Genomic DNA, 18,640 nt, shown 5'->3' with positions numbered 1-18,640 from the left:
TACTTTTACAGCCGACAAGACATTTAATTAGGGGGGGGGGGGGGGGTTAATCACGTAGTAGTAATAATAATAAACATTATTTTGTACACTAAATTTGTCTGCAGCAATTGCGTTCAGTACAAAAAAAAAAAGTGATACCACATTCCAACCTAATGCTTGCAAATCGGACGGTCAAGGCACTGCTTAGAAAACACAATTAGGCACCTTGCAAAACGTATGCGAGAGCAGCAACCTGAGCTGCAATGTCAGCAGGACTATCCCTACCGTGCTCCCTTGCGATGCCCGAGGACAAAAGCACCAGTGTTCACGTGAAACGCTGCCCAAACACAGTGCCCCCAACGACTTATAGCCACCTGCTTAGCCCTCGCGTACCGGTTTCTTCGGACTGCAAGTCCCATGTTGGGTCCAAACACTGTTGCGAACTGCAGGCGTGAAAACGATACCATTCCATTAGCTGCCCCAGTACTTGAGCCATGCGGTGCAATTGTGTGGGCTCGCTTAGAGCCCGATGTTTCTCTCGTGCGCTTTTTTCTTGTTCTCTGTGGCCTAAGCTATTTTCAGAGGGGGAAAAAAAAAGATAGCCAAGCAGGGCTGACGTACCCATATCTCTGGAACTGGTAGTCGAAGGTTAGCTCTTCTCCCGCTCTCAGAGGGCGTCTTGTGAAGAAACCAATCCTGAGCTCCCCATTCACTGTCCACTGTAACCCATTCATTATCACAGCAGTCATAGGGTCTGTTGCCAAATCCTTATGTATATATTCCCAACAAGCTACCAAAGTTCAAATGTAAAAGCACATGCAAAACAAAAGCGGATGAGGGCAAGGACTGACTACTCATTACATCTAATGATGCAGTAAGAACTAGCACAATAAGAAATTCCCCTAAAGTACTAAAAACAAATTAAACCAAGCCATAGCACCACCCAGAACTGACCCAACTCTAGAAAAGTTATACGTTTTAACATGGCTTCTTTTAGTGCCCCAGTTAACACTTCGCTTTAAAAAGCATGCAGATGCACACACAGTAAGAAAATAAAATTGAAAGGCTGGCCCAAGAACAGTCGTAAAGAAAACGGAAGGAATTCGGAAAACCTATCAGCCTGTGGAGCAAATAACACCTTTTGACAAACTGGTTGGTTCATGATCTTTGAAAAGCAACTGTGCACTAAAGAGACGAAGAAAAAGAAACAACAAACACGACACACAATTCACATAGTGGATCAAAGCCTCAATGGTGTCAACATAACTGTCCTAACCAAGAACTGCGCGCGTAACGGAGGAGGACAGAAACAAGAAAGAAAAAGCCATATATGGAGACCTCAAGCTGGACAAACCCACCACTAGTTTCACCAGCCGTGCTGAACACCCACAAAAACTACTACCTGCTCCCACATTAAAGGGACACTGAGGAGAACTCTATCAACTTTTTTTTGTTAGCGAAATCTGATAGTTCGGCATTTCATGGCTTCGTTGCCGCTTGTCTGGGCGCGAAAGATGCATTTATTTCAAAGAAATTTGGATTCGAAGATGAAAAAAGTTTTTCCCACCGCTCTGATTCAAACTCAGGGAACTCTTATGACGCCACGGCAACTCTTATGACGTATCAGAATGGAGTGACGTGACACGTGACGTAAAAGCAGATTCCGTGATTTCTGACGGCTAGCGGTTCGGTGGGCAACCTTCCTTTGCCAGCCTCAGAGATTCGCGACATCCATGACGTAAGGAAAACTCCTCCAAGGTGGCACCTCTTGTCCTAGGAAGTCATCACGCTTGTACTTGCGAGATTGGCCCGTGGCGGCGATACCTGTATTTTGGTTCTTGCTATTTTCTACAGTACAAGAGCTTTGTTTTCAGTAAGAGTGGCGTTTTTGTGATCAGGAGCTGGTATTCTATCGATACAAGCCAACTTCAATTTCTCCTTAGTGTCCCTTTAAGATCAATCAGTGTGCCCCAGAGGGGTCATGACACCATTTTTCAGACTCAAGCCATTTACTGCATGTTGTTCTCTATGCATCTCGGAGCAAATGGACAAAATACGAGGTGATTTGGTGCAGCGAGTAATTTGTGATTGAATTTTTAAAAGTTCTCCTGAACCATGTGGCAGTCAGTCAACACTGGCGCGCTTGCAGATCATGACGACATAAACAGACAGTCACATGCTTGCTCGCGACTGAACAAGTGAACTGCGCGCAGTGAGCATAGGGGAGTGAGTTGCTCAGGCTGGGAGTGTGGTAGGGTGAAGGGGAGAAGTTGGAAAGAGACAAAAGCAACAAAGGCCTGCGTCCTTCCCTTCTATATCTAGCTTCTGCCCAGTCTCGGCGACTGCACTACAACATACCACGGCCAGATACAAGCAGGCACGCGCTCTGCTCCATACTGACCGTGCACGCGGCAGTTTTGCATCTGACGATGGTAATGTCAGTTTATGACATCACTCAGGCTGCTTCATTATGGCCGTTGCTGCCAGGGGGAGGGGCTTAGAGGCGATAGCTTCAAATTACAATTCCTAGCTCAAATGCGTCCACAGAGCCCTACTTCTTTTTTAAGTACACATAATAACGTGGCTAGTAGCTGCAACATAAAAGCGCAATTTGTTAGTAGACCACATGACCCCTTTAAGTTGCACGTCGACCATCCCCTTGCACTCTTGGGAAAAGAAGAGCATTCAAGTAATCCACAACCTACTTCCAATGCTCAAGCAAAACCACAAGGTTGCTTAATGTGGCTAGACACCGCTATTAAGAAGAAAAACAAAAAAAAACAGAGAGAGAGAGAATAATTAGAATGAACCTAAAACCATATACTGGCCCTAAATAAATAAAAGATATGACAGAAAAAAAAAAGAACAGAAAGAAGGAGGTTACTCGCCTTTTGTGTTTCGCAGTTAGGGTCGCACGAGTGGTTGATGAAGCGCGAAACGTTGCCCTTTTGGGTGGCGTCGATGATCTCGTCCGAACGCAATGCCATGAAGTAGTAGTGCTGGTTGTTGTCACGGGCATACTGCTTGACCCGTTTGCGGAATTCCTCTGGGGTCAGCACCTCGCCCACATATTCCATCACAAATGTACCCCTGTGCACAATGATCGGAAGAGCACCACAGGTCACTCCTAGACCAAAAATAGTGCATGCTGACTGAGAACTATGCATGAAAACAGAGCCCCAGGAAACACCACTGGCTTGTAGGGGGGGGGGGATTAACTGCATGAGCCTTTGGCCCACCTAAAAAAATGTACAGAAGTGGCTAAAAATTCAGATACAAAGGCCCTCCATGATGTCTGCATTGAACCAACGGTCAATACCAAGTTTACTATGCAGAAAGAAAAACAATACCTCCACAAGTATTAGGGTGAAACGCACTTCACAGCTTGTCAATATGTGGTTCCATAACAATCAAGGACAGTCTCGAGTATGTTGCAACTTCTAGCTAATTCTAACACATATTTTTCAGAAAGACAGGTTGAAAAAGCTTTCTCAGAAAAAAAAATAAAAAAAATATTGGCATTCCTAAATAACAAATCAGAGAAAATGAAGATGAAGGAGAGTGGGACTCATGCATACATAGATTTTGCTGCCCATAAAATTCAGTTTAGGAATGCAATGTAAATTACAAATGAACACTCACACTGCGTTGAAAAAGTTAAGAAAATGCACGCATTATTCTAGGCCATATAAAAGCTCATACACACAGGGACTCAAATATGCTTCCAAAGTGAAATAATAAGCTTGATAGTTAAAAAAAAAAATAGAGATCACTGCGGCGACCTGCATTGGGAGAAAGCGAAAGCATTGACGCCTCTTCCACACTCATCGCATCTCTTCACATCACCTGGGACCCCGCCCCCCATCGCGCCGTCGCCCTCTCCTCTGACGTTATGGTGATCTCATTTCAACGAGACGACATGACGTCACATGTTACCATGACAACCACGTTGGTTCACCGCCACCGCATTTTCAACCATTGTATCCCCCTTTTTTACGGCACATTTCATTAATTAATGGTTTATAATTTTTAAGTTAACTGTCACTTTTCAATGTGTTTTTTACCATTTATTAAAGTTTTCGGATTTTTTCCCCACTATTTTTTCGTTTTATACCCTTTCAACATCCGAGGCTATTTTGACGTCCTCCCACTACATAGACGTCCGTGGTTTTGCTCGTCTCTAATTACTCCACATCAACCAAAGCTTTCTTGTTTGACTATTTCAAGTTAATCACTGTTGAACCTATTTCAAACCTTCATCTGGCTTGGTTGCGTATTTCTCACAATTTCGACGTCCACGACTGTTGTGATGTCCACCCATCATTTCGACATCCGGGACTATTTCGATGTCTAATTGAGTTTTTTGCCTCTAATTAACTAATTACCCCACAGTAACCAAATTTCACGGGCAGCGACATTTTATCATCCTCTATCACATACAATAATTTTCGAACAACGCAAAGGCTGTGGACATGTTTTTTGTCCACTTTCTGCGGACACAAAACAGCAAACATAGCCAAGTAATGCTTTTGCATTAAAAATAAAGGAGGAGGGGGTTATGTTACTGCTAAGCGAGTGTATGACTAATGCATGCCAAAGCAATATGTCGGCCACAACTGAAATACCCACGTAATTTAAATACAGTTAAACCTGGCTATAACGAAGTTGAAAAAAACTCCGGGATTTTTCACTATATCCAGGTTTTCGCTACATGCTGTTTTCGTGAAAGGGCAATGCAGAATAGAAACCAAAATAAAACATAAATGTAGGTGAAATCACCGTGAAAATGCTTACAGAGAACCCCATTACTCGAAGTCATATAAACATGGAGATATGTTCCGCGATCGCGAAGACAGCGCGACTGCCGCAGCAGCCGCCGCCACCTCCGCCGCAGCTTGTGCAACACTGCTGCGAGTGGAATGGGGAGAGTGGGAGAGGCGGGGGCACCGTGGCCGAGCTAGAGAGCGCGCGTGGTGGCACCGTTGCCGTAGACCGGCCGCAGAGGGACATGCTTCTTCTCGCATGTCCCCTCTCTTGGTCTGCCCGCTGCTGTTGCCCCCCGAAAACGGACTCTTCGCCTTGCGTCGCTGGCGATCTCCGCCGTCCCTGCTCCCGAAGCGCAAAAGCTATTGGCACTGGAATCAAGCGAGCAACCGTGCGGCAGCAATGGGCGCGCACTGCTCGTGCCATTTTTGCTATGCCCCATCATTTTTCACTCCTTCTAGCATGAACTGTTGTAGTGCCATGTGGTATCGTGTTTGAAAATTGAAACACGAAACTGAAACACGTTGTCTGAACTGCGGTCTCTCATTGATGTTCCTCTCATGTCAGTTGGTGGTTTATCGTCGTGAAACTCTTCTGTAAAATTTACTAACTCAGCACAAGCTAACCGAGCACAATCTAACCGACAGTCGGCTTAGCGAGTTCGTTATATCAAGGTCGACCGCCATAACACGTTCGTTACATGGAGGTCTCAAATACACGCGCTTCAATGGGTGCGGCGTTGGGGAGTTAAAAACTGGGCTACATTGAGAAATTATCTATATGGAGGTTCATTACATCCAGGTTTAACGGTAGCTAAAGAAAGAAAAACAAAGAAGTTAATACCTCACTTTTTGATTCAAGTACTCTGTAATGTTCTTTGTTCACAGATACGTGCTTGTTTATTTGTAATTAAGTATTTATTTTTCGAGGGTCCCGTTACAACCTCTCACACCTGGGACCCTCGCCCGTATACTGATGTTTATGTACTCGTCCCTTGCGTAGTACTCGGTAAACTCTTATTTGATCTGAAAAAAACCAACTGCCCAGCAAAAGCATAGCAAAAGCTTCACAGGCTGTGTAGCAATACGTACAGTTGTCCGCGCACCTGTCTAAGCACTCGAACCGCCTACCGTGGAGCACACTTGTCATTTAAGAGTGGCCTAGGGCTCAAAACATGACCTTATTGGGCGTGCACACTCCCACGGAACATGTTTAGCTTCCAATATCTTTAAAAGCTGTATCGGGCCCACCAGTCAGCGGCGATTGTTACAAATGCAAAACAAAGTGTGCCGTTCGAGCGCTCTAGATAGGTGTGTGGACGACTGTACAAAACTCATCCTGAGTTAATTTGAGAACTGCATGCTAAGTATATACTTTCTTCCAGTATATGATTAAACAGATAATAAAGTTTGCAAGAGACTAGTAATGCTCACTTTCTGTATCAAAGACTTACATGATTGCCTTCGATTTCAATACATAGGACTACACAGGACTACACACCCACCATGCAGTCATGCAGCAGAATTCCACTATTCACTCATTATTCAAGAAAAGGAAGTAATGAGTCTGTTCTTACGAAGACAAGGTCTCCAAAGTACGCAGACCCCAGCCCTTTTTCTCGGTCAAGAATTTTTCCACGTTTATGTAGGTTTTCTGCATCACAAAAGATAAATGCAATGAGTTATTGCACTTTCATGTAGCCAAATTATTTCACAAATTATGCATGCAGGCGAAATAAAGATGACTTTTGGTTCACACCTTTTGAAACCGTCGGTTGCTGCAGTTGTCACCGTTAGGACATCGAGATCCACTGGACAAAAGAAAAGACTCTGTTAAACGCTTTGCTTACATGCCCCACCCAAACCTCAAAACAATATCAGCTGAATGTATCTTTGAGATTTTTTAATTAAGAAACTGCAATTATAATCAGCATCCACTTGCGTGCAGCTATGGATCTACAAAAAAGTCAAAGGAAGACAGTACAGCCATTTCAAATCTTTGCAGTTAGAGGCGGATTCTTGGTATGCAGTTCAAAACTGGACCACCACACAACTGAATTGTACAACTCAAGGAACATGAGACTTGCAGATGACAGCACGACAACCAGCCACTCAGCACAAGCTCTTTGGCCACAGATCAGCCTCCCCCCCCAAGACACCAGCCTTTCACAAGACTTAGACGCCAGGCTATTTTCTCGTACATAGAAGCACAGCTGCTCATGACCATTCACACTTTATGAAATTCAACAGTATGAAACACAACCACAGGTATGCACAAGAAAAAAGCAAAAACAACTGGGGTTTCCCTAGTGAACAAGCAGGGAGATCTCACATTTGAAGTAACAAAGTTTCGCACCGTCTTGCACCTATGTGCATGCACACACATGCATGATCACATCAAATGACACCATTGAAATAGCAGCAAGAAAAACAGCTAGACCTCTACGTCCATCATTTTAGTAGGCAAAACACATCACAGGAACTGGGCATCCACGTATCCAGAGCAGCAGGAGAAATGAGACGTGAATGGCACACATGCAGGTGCACTGGATGCCCAATAAAACAACAGAACTGTCACACATGGTTCCTACACATAATTCACTTTCAAAGTGCATGCCAACATACTGTGTCCTGTTATGGCTACAAGGCAACAAGCAACTAGAAAATCGACATACCATTCAATCATCAGCAAGCGGTTGAGGCAGTCCTCCTCGCAGCCCATGATGCCCCGATCCTTCTCATCCTTGGTCAGCGAGCAGTCGCAGATCATGCGGCGCACCTCCTTCTTGCTTTTGGTCTTGCGCCTGTTATCACCGATATAACAGTAGGTCTTACTCGCACGTGCTTCAGAACATAATAAATAAAACTATGGCAGTTGCCTGCTTCAAAGAAGTGCCGTCTTTGAGTTGAAAACACAGTTCAAAATGACAGCGCCAAGCTTTCTGCAGAATTAGTTCTGAAGGCAATAATGGAGAGCAGTATTACAAGATGCACTTTGTTCTGGGAGTAACCGCAAACTGGGCCACAGGGCTTAATTTAGGCTGTCTGTGCATGCCAGCATTAACAAAGAGCTTTACGGCGAAAATACCTAAGCAATTCCGGTATGATTAGTCCCCAAATAAATGTGGGGACTAAGACATGAATGGACTTGTGTGTTTGGGAAACCCAAAAGCACTGAATCCAACCCTGCACTAAAGCAATGCTCAACCTTACCTCTCAAAAAGGTAGAGGTTTTCTTCAATTTCTTCGTAATCCAGGGGCTTTGCAGTACCCGAGCCATTAGTCCCACTGCCACTGCTTCCTCTGTCCCTGCTTGTCTCTGTCCTGTCAGCATCCCTGGAGCTCCTGGACAGGCCAGAAGGCTCGGGCAGCTCCCTGCTACCCGCACCTCCTCCTCCTCCTCTGGACTCCCTGTTGGATTCCCTGCACTCCTTCGAAGGCGCGGTTGGAGGACTCCGGTCTTTTTTCCGCGGACTTTCCTTGCCACTGCTGGCCAAAGGCGCCTCTTCTCGAATGCTGGACAACCTGGCTCCACGAGGTGGGGAGTCTCGAGCCCTGGGCGACGGTGGCGCCACAGCAGGTGCAATGTCGCGCGTCTCCAGCTCACTGCTGCGCCGCCAGCGAGACTTGACCTGAACAAAAAATGTGCAGGAGAAAATTTTTATCACCACCATAAGTTCAGCCAGAGGGAGAAAGCACAAGTCCATACCAATACCAGTGGACAACACTTAGCAGCCAGGCAGTACTGAAATCTTTCTCACACTCTCCCCTCTTGTGTACACCTTTCTTTCTTTCTCTGCAAGGTAGCATGACCAAGGCTGTAGACCACTATGCAGACAAGGTGGCGCACAACAGTAACAGAAGTGCAGCTGCCATATTTCATGTGCGACTCTTACTGCCGAACTACGTCCCATCACTATATAACTGTAGGAAATCAAGACTCCTGAGTAAGTTCCCCAATTCGGCCAGCAAACTATCGCTCTTATCACGTGCAATATTTGATGTCAATGTCAACGAATTATATCTTTTTTTACATTACTGTTACATGACAAAAACTAGTGTCATTTAAATTTATAGCAATGATGCTGGCAGCAGCACCACACGATAATGCAGTGAAACCTCACTATAACAAAACGGTTTATAGAAAAATAATGGATAAAACAAAAGAACAGCTACTCCCCCTGGAAGCTCAAATAATACCAATGTATTTGATAATCTTGTTATTGTATTATTGTATTGTAGTTCCTGTTCTCGTTTTCTATTACTGACCATTGATATATATGTTGTCGATCTGTCCCCCCCCAACACATGTAATACCCCACTTAGGGGCTTTTAAAGGATAATAAATGATGATGATGATAGCAAAATTTTCCCACCAAGGGACATAAGCCCAACCCCACCTCGCTGGCCACTTTGTGCTCAGCATATCAATTTGCAATGGTGCTTGACACTCCAATACCCATTCAAAGCGGCAGCCTGAAATTACCTCTAATAACCATAGTGGGGAATTAGCTGCACTATAATATATATGTGGTTAGTTGACAGGGAATCAAAAATACTTGATCATAGCGGTAGCTTGTTATTGAGAGTCAGCCATATTATTTTCAGCATTTAAGGCAGCAACATACACAAATAAGACCAGTCATCCATTATTTTCACTCTGCAACAGACCAACTCTTGGCACCTTTACATTTCTGTTACAGTACACTTTGCAAGTTCCTAGTGCAACTAATTTCTGTGTTCGCTGCCTGTCCTAACCATTAACTGCTTACCCATATGGCCACAGCTCAGTGAGTGAAATGAATAAGGACTTGTTCCACCGTGCCTCACCTTTTCGGGACGACTCGAGTCGAGTGAAGCCAGTGTCTCTTTCCTCTGAGGAGAGGGAGCCTTTGGTGGCCGGAGGTGGTGGGTAAAATAATATCCTGTGCATCCACTGCTTCTTGAGGCTTGCTGCTGGATACCCAGTCTGGCAGCAGTGATTCCGGCAGTGTAGCTGACGCAACAGGGATGGCTACTGGTGACATGGAGGGGTCAGCAACAGGTGCCATGACTGGCTCGGAAACAACATTAGCCTCTGCATCTTGCCACCTGGTCTTGCGCCTCGATGACCTTGGTGTTAACGGCCCTTTCTCGGGGCTCTGTACAAGCGTGGAAACAAACTACATTCAAGCAATCACATGCGAGAGGGCTCTTGAGCACAAACTGGCAACACAAAGGAGAGCGGTTCCTTGTGGTAGGGTAAGCGCTGTGGGGGGGGAAAAAAAAAAAGTGGAATCTAGGAATGAAGTATCTGAACAAGCAACTAAAAATTACCGCATTAATGTTAGGCCTAGACAAGGTCTTCTGGAAATATGACAAATTTGTCTATAGCTGTACTGAGAGCTAAGCTTTCCTGTTTCTTTCGATCATGTAGCACAGAATTGATACCTACTGCATTCTACAATGAAAGGACAGATGTATCAAGCATGACATTTACAAGAAAAAACTAAAGAGCTATCACCCCTCTGCACAACCAACACGGATTCCCATTGCAATGTAATACACTCCATCCCAAACAGGTTTTGCGAAAACTGACCAGCTTTGACACAGCAACAGGGGAAACATAATGACACGAAACGTACCATAAGGCTGTAATAGCGCAAACACTTTCACACTTAAAGGATTTCCCGATTCAATGCATGAGCATTCAAGGGGAAGAGAAGACTACCCAAGGCTACTCCAGCCTTTAAAAGTCATAAGTAAAAAATACGCCCTTACATCAAGTGTGCCTTGCTTCTCTGGGCTACAGTAGTAGCGCCTGTCCCGGTGGCCAGCCATTTGTACTGTCTGTGGTGAGCGTGTAGGTGACAACAGATGGTGTGAAGGAACTGCGGCAGCCTCACTGTCTGTTGGAAAGGCTTCATCAGCAATTTCTTGCAATGTCACTTCTGTGTTGGGTGATTGTGATCCCTGGTCTGAAACAGAGTTGCTCTCTTCTGATACAGAAGAACTTGTGTCCATCGCAACAACCAATGGCGTACTAATTTCTTGCACTTTATTATCTTGACCATGAAGTAGATCATCTTCTTTTTTCCCATCAGAATCTGACACAGGCAAAACATCAGAAGCGAGCGCCAAGTCTGAGACACCGGCAGAATCAGGCTGGGTGACTGCCACAGGATGGCAAGTCTGCAGAGCTTCACATTCAGGGGCTGTACTTGTTTCAGCACAAGCTGTGGAGCAAGCTTCACTGGCATCCTTTTCGTGCTGCTCCTGGTAATTAAACAGTTCATTTTGTGAGCCGATCATAAATAATGACTCAAAGTCAAAATAAAGAACTTTCTTTGCTCCACTTTAAAAACAAGTTAAAGGAGCAGGCAACACAGTAAAGTCCAGCTTGTGCATGAGAAATGTGAAAACATCCAGCAAGGGGCAAGCTTTCAAAGGGCAAGGGCAGATTCAGAGAATGCGGCCACTCGAAGAAATTATCGCAGGCCATTTGCGAGAATGGTGACCAGTGTTTGCCCTTCTCCTCCATCTTTTCAAGGCTTGAAACAATGTGATGACACAGCTCCCAAAGTTAAAGGGTCAGTGATGACAAGCCCAGCCTTTCTTTTCAAAGTAAAATTCATTTTTTGGCCCTTTCTGGATATTTGTTCGGTGGCAAAAGACCCATTTATTGCATAGTAATTTAATTTAAAAATGGAACTTTTTTTTCTGTCGCTCAATTCAAAATATTGACATCAACATCGAAAAGGAAAAAGCAAAGAGAGATGCAACCTAGCCTCGGCGATCTACGTTAAAAAAATATGTCTAGACATTCTCGTAGTTTGCTTGCAAAAACGACTGGAGAAATCTGCGTTTCATTTCTTGACATTTTTCAGCATACAAGAACTTTTATTCAAACAAAGTAGCCTCTACCATAAGAATGTGGTCACTTAGTGATACAGGCAGACTTCAATCAGTCTTCAGTGCCCCTTAAAAAAAAATTGGATGCTAACAGCATTCCTTCCCTTGCATCCAAGCAACACAAAAAGAAAGTCCTAAAGAGGTGACATGTACCAAGAACAACAAACAGGGGGAAGGCACCACCAAGGCTATGAAGAAGGCTAGTGGGCGCCTCAAGTTGGCACAAGACTGTGATCAGAAACAAGAAGATACATAACACATACGCAGTGCAGCAAATGTTAATTTTTCATATTTTCGGCTTCACTCCAAAGTCGTGTGAACTATGCCAGATCTTTGCCTACATTCTGTGACACTAATGACCTCAGGAATTCCTAAATTCGTATCAATCGACTGGACATTAATCGGCTAAGCCATGCAGTGCACTTATAAGAAAACCTGCAACAAAAAGATAATGTTGCAAAAGGGCCCCAAGAAGACTATGAATGCGTTAACAAACCAGATTGGCCAATGGCATTTTCGAACTTACCGCCTGGTCTCCACTGTCAGCAGGTGTTTCAACATTCATCTCTTGATCCTGCTCAGGTGCGTCACTAGCAGCTGAACTTGACGAATGCAGTGCAGAACTGGCACCAGCATCACTAGCAGCCGCAGGAGCCTGCCGTCCTGTTTCTGGCTCCTCGTCGTCCTTCACACCTTCTTGCTTAGTGCTTGCTGGATTGTCTTCACAGCCACCTATGCCGGCTTGAGAACCTGCAGGTGAGCCTTCCTCCTCAAGAGGTGCAATGACAATTGGCTCCACTGGGCAGATGTCCATGCTCGCGTCAGACTGGTCCAGCACACCCTCACCTCGATTTGCCCCAGGTTCTTCATCCAGCGTTTCCTGACTCTCTGTTGTACTTTCATCCTCACCATTGGAGAGCTTTCCCCGAGTTCCACGACCTCCCTGCTTTTTGGCTGCGGGTGGTGGCTTTTTCTGCCGCACCCTCTTGGCAGGAGAGAGATGAGTCGGGCTGGTGCCGCGTCTTTTTTCGCCACTTCTCAACCGCACACTTCGCCTGCGTGTGGCCGGGCCTTCAAAGCTGAGCACCTCTTCAGACTTCCTGCGGCGGCCGCCCTTGACTGGCTGGGCTGTCGCCTTGCCTGGTCTGCCTTGCTTCTGCTTGCTCTTGCTGCATGCCCCGGCTGAGAGAAAAATTGGTTCCTCTGAACGTATGCCACTTGAGTGCACTCATTTTTAAGAGTGCACATTCTGTTGGAAAGCATAATGCGCTCAACATTGACGGAGATGCCTCCACCTAACAAATCATGCTCTTAAAATGCACTGGTCAACATCACTCCTTTTCAGCGTCAGAACTTTTAATCCTGCTACTAAACTTAATTCTGAGCACACAAGTAGAAACCTTCCTCCCTTTTCAGTTCAAAAATTCAAATGAATGTGCGTACTATATTAACTTATTTCACAAGTTGAGTTTACGAACACCTTGCAAAGGGGCATTCAGCCATACAGTGTGATAACTGTCTAGTAACAATAAAGTTGTTTTGTACAACAAAAATTGGCTACTAAAAAATAAAAACGATTTTAATCACTTTTAAAAAGAGTTTTCAAGAAAACCTCTCTCTTCCTTTCTTCTTTCACTCCCTCCTTTATCCCTTCAGGTGTCCAAGATACTGCGCCATTTCCTTTCCCCAAAAAACAAATTGTTATTATTAAAACCCAGAAATGCACTACAGCCAGCTAGCTAGATGACCAATGTAGAATGGTCTACAATTGTTACAGGGGTTGAAAATTGAAGAAAGGATGAAGCACTACAGATGCCAATAACCCATTTTAAGAGCTCAGTGGCTAAGCCTTCTGCTGCAGAGTCTGGGCCTTCTGCTGCAGAGCCAAGGTCGAGAAATTGAATCCTTGCCATAGTGGCTGCAGTTCAATGGAGGCAAACTGCAATCAGCTCCTGGTGGCTGAAATTAATTCAGAGCCCTTCAAGGTGACACCTCTCACTGGCCAGGTGCAGCATCAGGACAAAGAAGTGGGGATATCCAAGTTTTGATTGTATGTTATTTCTTTGGAACAATATGCACCCCACTAGTAAGCATGAATCACCATGTGGAATTCACCTGCGCACAATAAATAATTTATAATTGAACTTTTTCTCACATGTAGTTTTGGGTTCAGTTTCAACAGCCAACTGTGGCAGTAAAACACAAGACGAATTAAAGTCATGTGAGGCATACAAAAACTGCAATATAACAGTGCTTACTCATTTTAAACCTATCCTACTGCCAAAATGAACAAGCAGCTATCAAGCACCAGTTGTTATGTGATTCACATTATCTTAACTCATCATATACATCACTGCCACTGTAGGTGTGTTGAAACTGAAACTTAGTAATACGAGAGAAAAATCAAATTCAAATTATTTACTGGGCCTAGGTGAATTCTACACGTCGAATTGTGTGTAATAATGTTTTATGCACCATTTCAAGAAAGAAAAAAAAAACCTACACCATACCAGTAACTGGACACCAACTATTCATGTTGGTAACAGCGCGAAGACGGGACGACAGAAAAAGCACAACACAAGCGCTTGTGTTGTGTTTTTTCTGTCATCCCGTCTCTGCGCTGTTACCAATATGATCGTGAACCAACAAGTCCAACTCACCACTGTTATGAACATCAATTATTGTACTTTCAGAGGCGACAGCACAAAGGCTTTCATGATGCAAGAATCGCATGTAGCAAGTATGACTGATTGACAACAGCTTAAACATTTAGACTTTCAAGCCTTTGTGTGTAAACTAGCCTAACTACTGGGCCTGACAACATTAACATCAAGCGAAAAATTACACGTGCAGCAAGTGTAGGCACCAAATTCTGAGTAAAGTAGACTGTGAGTGGCTGCTGTCACATATCTGTTGGCCCATGTAGTTTTCACCGTACACATCAGAGCCAAAAAATTGGTGTCACAAAACAGCTCCTCTTATTTTTCACAACCGAATCTCCACGGTGTAACTTTTGTTACACCGTGACCATTGATGACAACTGGTCCATGTATAAAGAAAAAATCACCCCTTTAACTGAATCTTATGTACCCCTCGTTTGCATTCGTGGTGATGCCGTAAAACCATGGTTTACCAACTCTTTAAGAAGTCTGTGCAATAAGAAAAAACGATTATTTAGAGAAGCTAAGAGCTCCAACTTGGCGTCTAAATGGGAGAAATACTTTAGCTGTCTGAGAAATTATACCAAGTTGCTTAAGAGCACTAAACAAAACTTTTACAACAATGACCTACTCGATATCCTTCGAAACAACCCAAAAAAGTTTTGGACTATTTTAACTCCAGGTCGTAGCGGTTCACATAATATATCTTTATTAGGTCAAGATGGTTGTCATGTTCCAAATGAGCTTCGCTCGGAGGTAATGAATACGTACTTCTCATCTGTTTTCACCAACGAACCAGCCGTAAACATTCCTACATCACAGAGCCTAAATGTATCTGAAATGCCACCTGTTAGTATCTCAGCCGAAGGAATATGTAGACTTATTGAAGATTTAAAGGTATCAAGTGCTACTGGGCCCAACAACATTTCTGCGAAAATTCTTAAAGGTACCAAAGTAATATCCAGTCATTTCCTGCCAATCATTTTTACGCAATCCATTTCTAGTGGCCAAATCCCGTCTGAGTGGAAGATTAGCCGAGTCGTGCCTTGCTTTAAGGCAGGTAACCGCTCTGATCCATCAAATTATCGTCCCATCTCGCTAACATGCATTGCGTGCAAACTACTTGAACATATTATTTACTCCCAAGTAGCTAATCACCTCGATAGAAATTCTTTTTTCTTTCCAAACCAACACGGATTCCGTTCAGGCTACTCATGTGAAACTCAACTTTTCGAATTTACGACTGACCTCCACCTAAACCTTGACTCATTGTTTCAAACAGATATTATCTACCTCGATTTTTCGAAAGCTTTCGACCGAGTTCCTCACCAGCGCCTCTTGGCTAAACTTTCCTCCCTTTCACTGCACCCGCTGATATTATCATGGATTTGCAGTTTCCTAACTAATCGTTCGCAATACACCGTCGTCAACAACCATCCTTCTACCGTCACTAAAGTCACCTCTGGAGTACCTCAGGGCTCAGCTCTTGGGCCGCTCCTGTTTCTTGTCTTTATCAATGACCTTCCTGTCGGCATTTCATCATCCATCCGTTTGTTCGCAGATGATTGCGTTCTTTACCGTCGTGTTAGCACTACGAACGACCAGTCATTGCTGCAGGACGACCTGAACTTGATACAAAGTTGGTGCTCGACCTGGCTCATGAAACTGAACGAAACTCAATGCAAGTTTATGCACGTGTCCCGTAAACGATCTAACCTGCACTTTTCTTACACGCTAAACAGGACCGCGCTATCTGAAGTTGAATCCTACAGATACCTCGGCATAGAAATAACAAGTGATCTTAACTGGTCGAAGCACATAACGTCCCTTGCTGCTAGCGTTTCTAAATCCCTAGGATTCATCAGACGATCGCTCACATTTTCTCCCCCTAAGGTTAGACTAATCACATACGAAACTTTCATCCGCACTAAACTTGAATATGCATCGAGCATTTGGAATCCCCATCAAAAGTATTTAACACATATGTTAGAGGCCATTCAAAATCGAGCCGCTCGGTTTATAATATCAAATTATGATTCTCGGTCGAGTGTTACTAATATCAAATCCTCTGTTGGTTTACCTTCCTTGGCATCCCGTCGTAAGATAGCAAGACTCTGTCTATTTCATAAACTTTATTATAATTTTCCCCAACTGCGTGAGAGCCTAATTATGCCCCCTTTAAGATCATCGCGACGTTTGTATAATTGCCGTAGTATTCAACGCATTCATGGTTCAACCAATGCGTTCAATTCCTCGTTCTTGCCAGCTGCCATAGCCGAGTGGAATGTCCTTCCAGACAGTGTTGTGAATGAAGTTAATTCCCTAAAATTTAAACAGATGTTAATTGATTTATTCCCCAACTAATTCCTGTTGAAGGCCCTTTTCTCTTTTTTTTTGTTTACTCACTTACTTGCTTGTTTTTCTTTTGAAGTGTTCACAGTTGTATCTACATGTGTTAAGTTTATGTTCCAATTTTGTTCTTTGTGACAGGCCCCCCCCCCCCCCCCCCCCCCTCTATGTAATGCCCCCTGGGGCCCTTAAGGGTAAATAAATGATGATTTCAGGTACGATGGCACATTTGATGTGAACAACAACCCCTAACCGACAGTCTATGCATCATTCAGTCGAACAGTTTAGATATGCACTCCAGTATGCCCAATGTTTCATCCCTTTCCGACTTCCCAGGCTCCTCGAAACAAGAGTGACTGAAGTTTTTGCAACTCTGACGGCATCCACTGAACACAGTTAATTCTGTCCTTACTGTCACTTCTTTCTCTTTCTACTTAAGTGAAAACATGCTGCGGAGCAACACATAAGACTACCGCAAAACAAGCCTGACACTGTAACAAAAGCTACCCCGTAAAAAGATGCACAGCAGATTTCTATTCGGATGAAATGTGTTTGGAATAAAATAAAAAGAAGAAAGCAACAAGTTGTCACAGCTATTTCATTACTAAAAGTAAAAAGCGCCATTCAAATTTCAACAAAGGAGGCTAAGCAAGTGCAAGCTAAGCACTTTTGTTTTCTCCCTTTCACAGAGATTTCGCAGCCACAAAACAATATAATATATCAATTCCACAGTCTCTGCAGCCAACTTTCGACTGGTGGTATGCGCCTGCGCCTTTCTCATTCCTTTCATCCCTTTTCTCTGAGCAAAGTTCATGTGTCCACCTAGTGCAGCATAGTTACTGCATTATTCCTTTCTTCTCAACCTCCTGCTTCACCAGCAAACTAGTCACGAAGTAAGCATGCACTACCCTGGCTAGCACTACATTCCGCCCAGTCATGATGAGCCTCATATTGATTTATTTTCCACTAATGATCTTTCTTTTAAAGATTAAGCAATTGTATTGAGTATGAAATGCACTAGGTAATGACCCGATACACACTACTGTAAAAATATGCCGACAATAAGGTAAGCGCTTTAGTTTATGTGAGAAATAATTCCAGCGATGCACCTGCTAGGCTTCAACAGGCTCACGCATCCAGTGGAAACAGTGCTCAGCAACTGCTTAATGACACCAGTACAACTTCCCTGCCCTGTAGTGGTTCTTTTACTTTTTCCCCTTTGTCTCCAGCCCAAAGTAAAAGGACTACAACTGACTTTCTACACAGTTCTGTGGAGAACAGAAGGGCAGCCCCTAAGTGGCATCTCCGTAGCTACTCACCATCGCTTGACGACGCTTGGCTGTCAGTCACAGATGCCATACTTGACTCGTCCTGGAGAGAACTATCGACGGAATGGCCTGCATCCTCGTCATCATCTGCCATTGCTTCAATCCCAGTCTGCCCCGCTGCCGCTGTTGCAATCGTGGATGCCGTTCCTGCTTTACTGTCTTCAGGCTGTTCACTACTGTTCCGCCTCGATGACACAACCACCACACTGTTCTTCGACGCTGGACCACTGCGGCCGCCTTTGCTACCACTGGTCACCAGTTCCTCACTCACGCTCGTCGGAGCACTGTCCGCCAAGACACCCTTGAAACGAGCTGGCTTTTCTCCCTCATTGTCGTACCGCTGTGGAGAGTCAGCTGCCCGGTGACCACCTCTGAGGCGCCGGTGAGTCAGTCTCTGTGTTGTTTTACCAGCAGCCACATGATTCGGTGCTGTCTCATCATCTTCCTCCCTGCAGCAAAGGTTAGAAGGTTCCTTTAGACAACAGCTTTCAGTGAAGAAAACAACTGACAGGGTCACCACCACATGTGACCACACGTTCAACCTTCAGTCAAGAAAATGCTCAGTTATTTTATAACTGGAAATTATGAAACACACACAACAGCAGGCAGCACAAAATGAGGTGCACACCAATAGCACCGGACAGAGGTAGATATTGCACCATTTGTGCCA

The 18,640-nt window shown here is 44.3% G+C and overlaps 1 protein-coding gene across 1 annotated transcript in view; it reads right to left on the bottom strand.

Annotated features, from left to right (window-relative positions):
- Set2 (SET domain containing 2) overlaps positions 1 to 18,640 on the bottom strand; it is a 120,329-nt gene that overhangs the window by 62,822 nt on the left and 38,867 nt on the right. Inside the window, 11 exon segments of the mRNA XM_077656818.1 lie at positions 601 to 698; positions 2,868 to 3,069; positions 6,320 to 6,396; positions 6,502 to 6,553; positions 7,418 to 7,546; positions 7,956 to 8,374; positions 9,573 to 9,643; positions 9,646 to 9,883; positions 10,503 to 10,997; positions 12,160 to 12,815; positions 17,962 to 18,419. Of these exon segments, the coding sequence (XP_077512944.1) occupies positions 601 to 698; positions 2,868 to 3,069; positions 6,320 to 6,396; positions 6,502 to 6,553; positions 7,418 to 7,546; positions 7,956 to 8,374; positions 9,573 to 9,643; positions 9,646 to 9,883; positions 10,503 to 10,997; positions 12,160 to 12,815; positions 17,962 to 18,419 (2,895 nt within the window).

Source organism: Amblyomma americanum, chromosome 3 (assembly GCF_052857255.1).
Source record: "Amblyomma americanum isolate KBUSLIRL-KWMA chromosome 3, ASM5285725v1, whole genome shotgun sequence".
Classification (NCBI taxonomy): Eukaryota; Metazoa; Arthropoda; class Arachnida; order Ixodida; family Ixodidae; genus Amblyomma; species Amblyomma americanum.
Note: the sequence above shows the minus strand (reverse complement) of the source record. Positions and strands in the feature narration are given on the sequence as shown.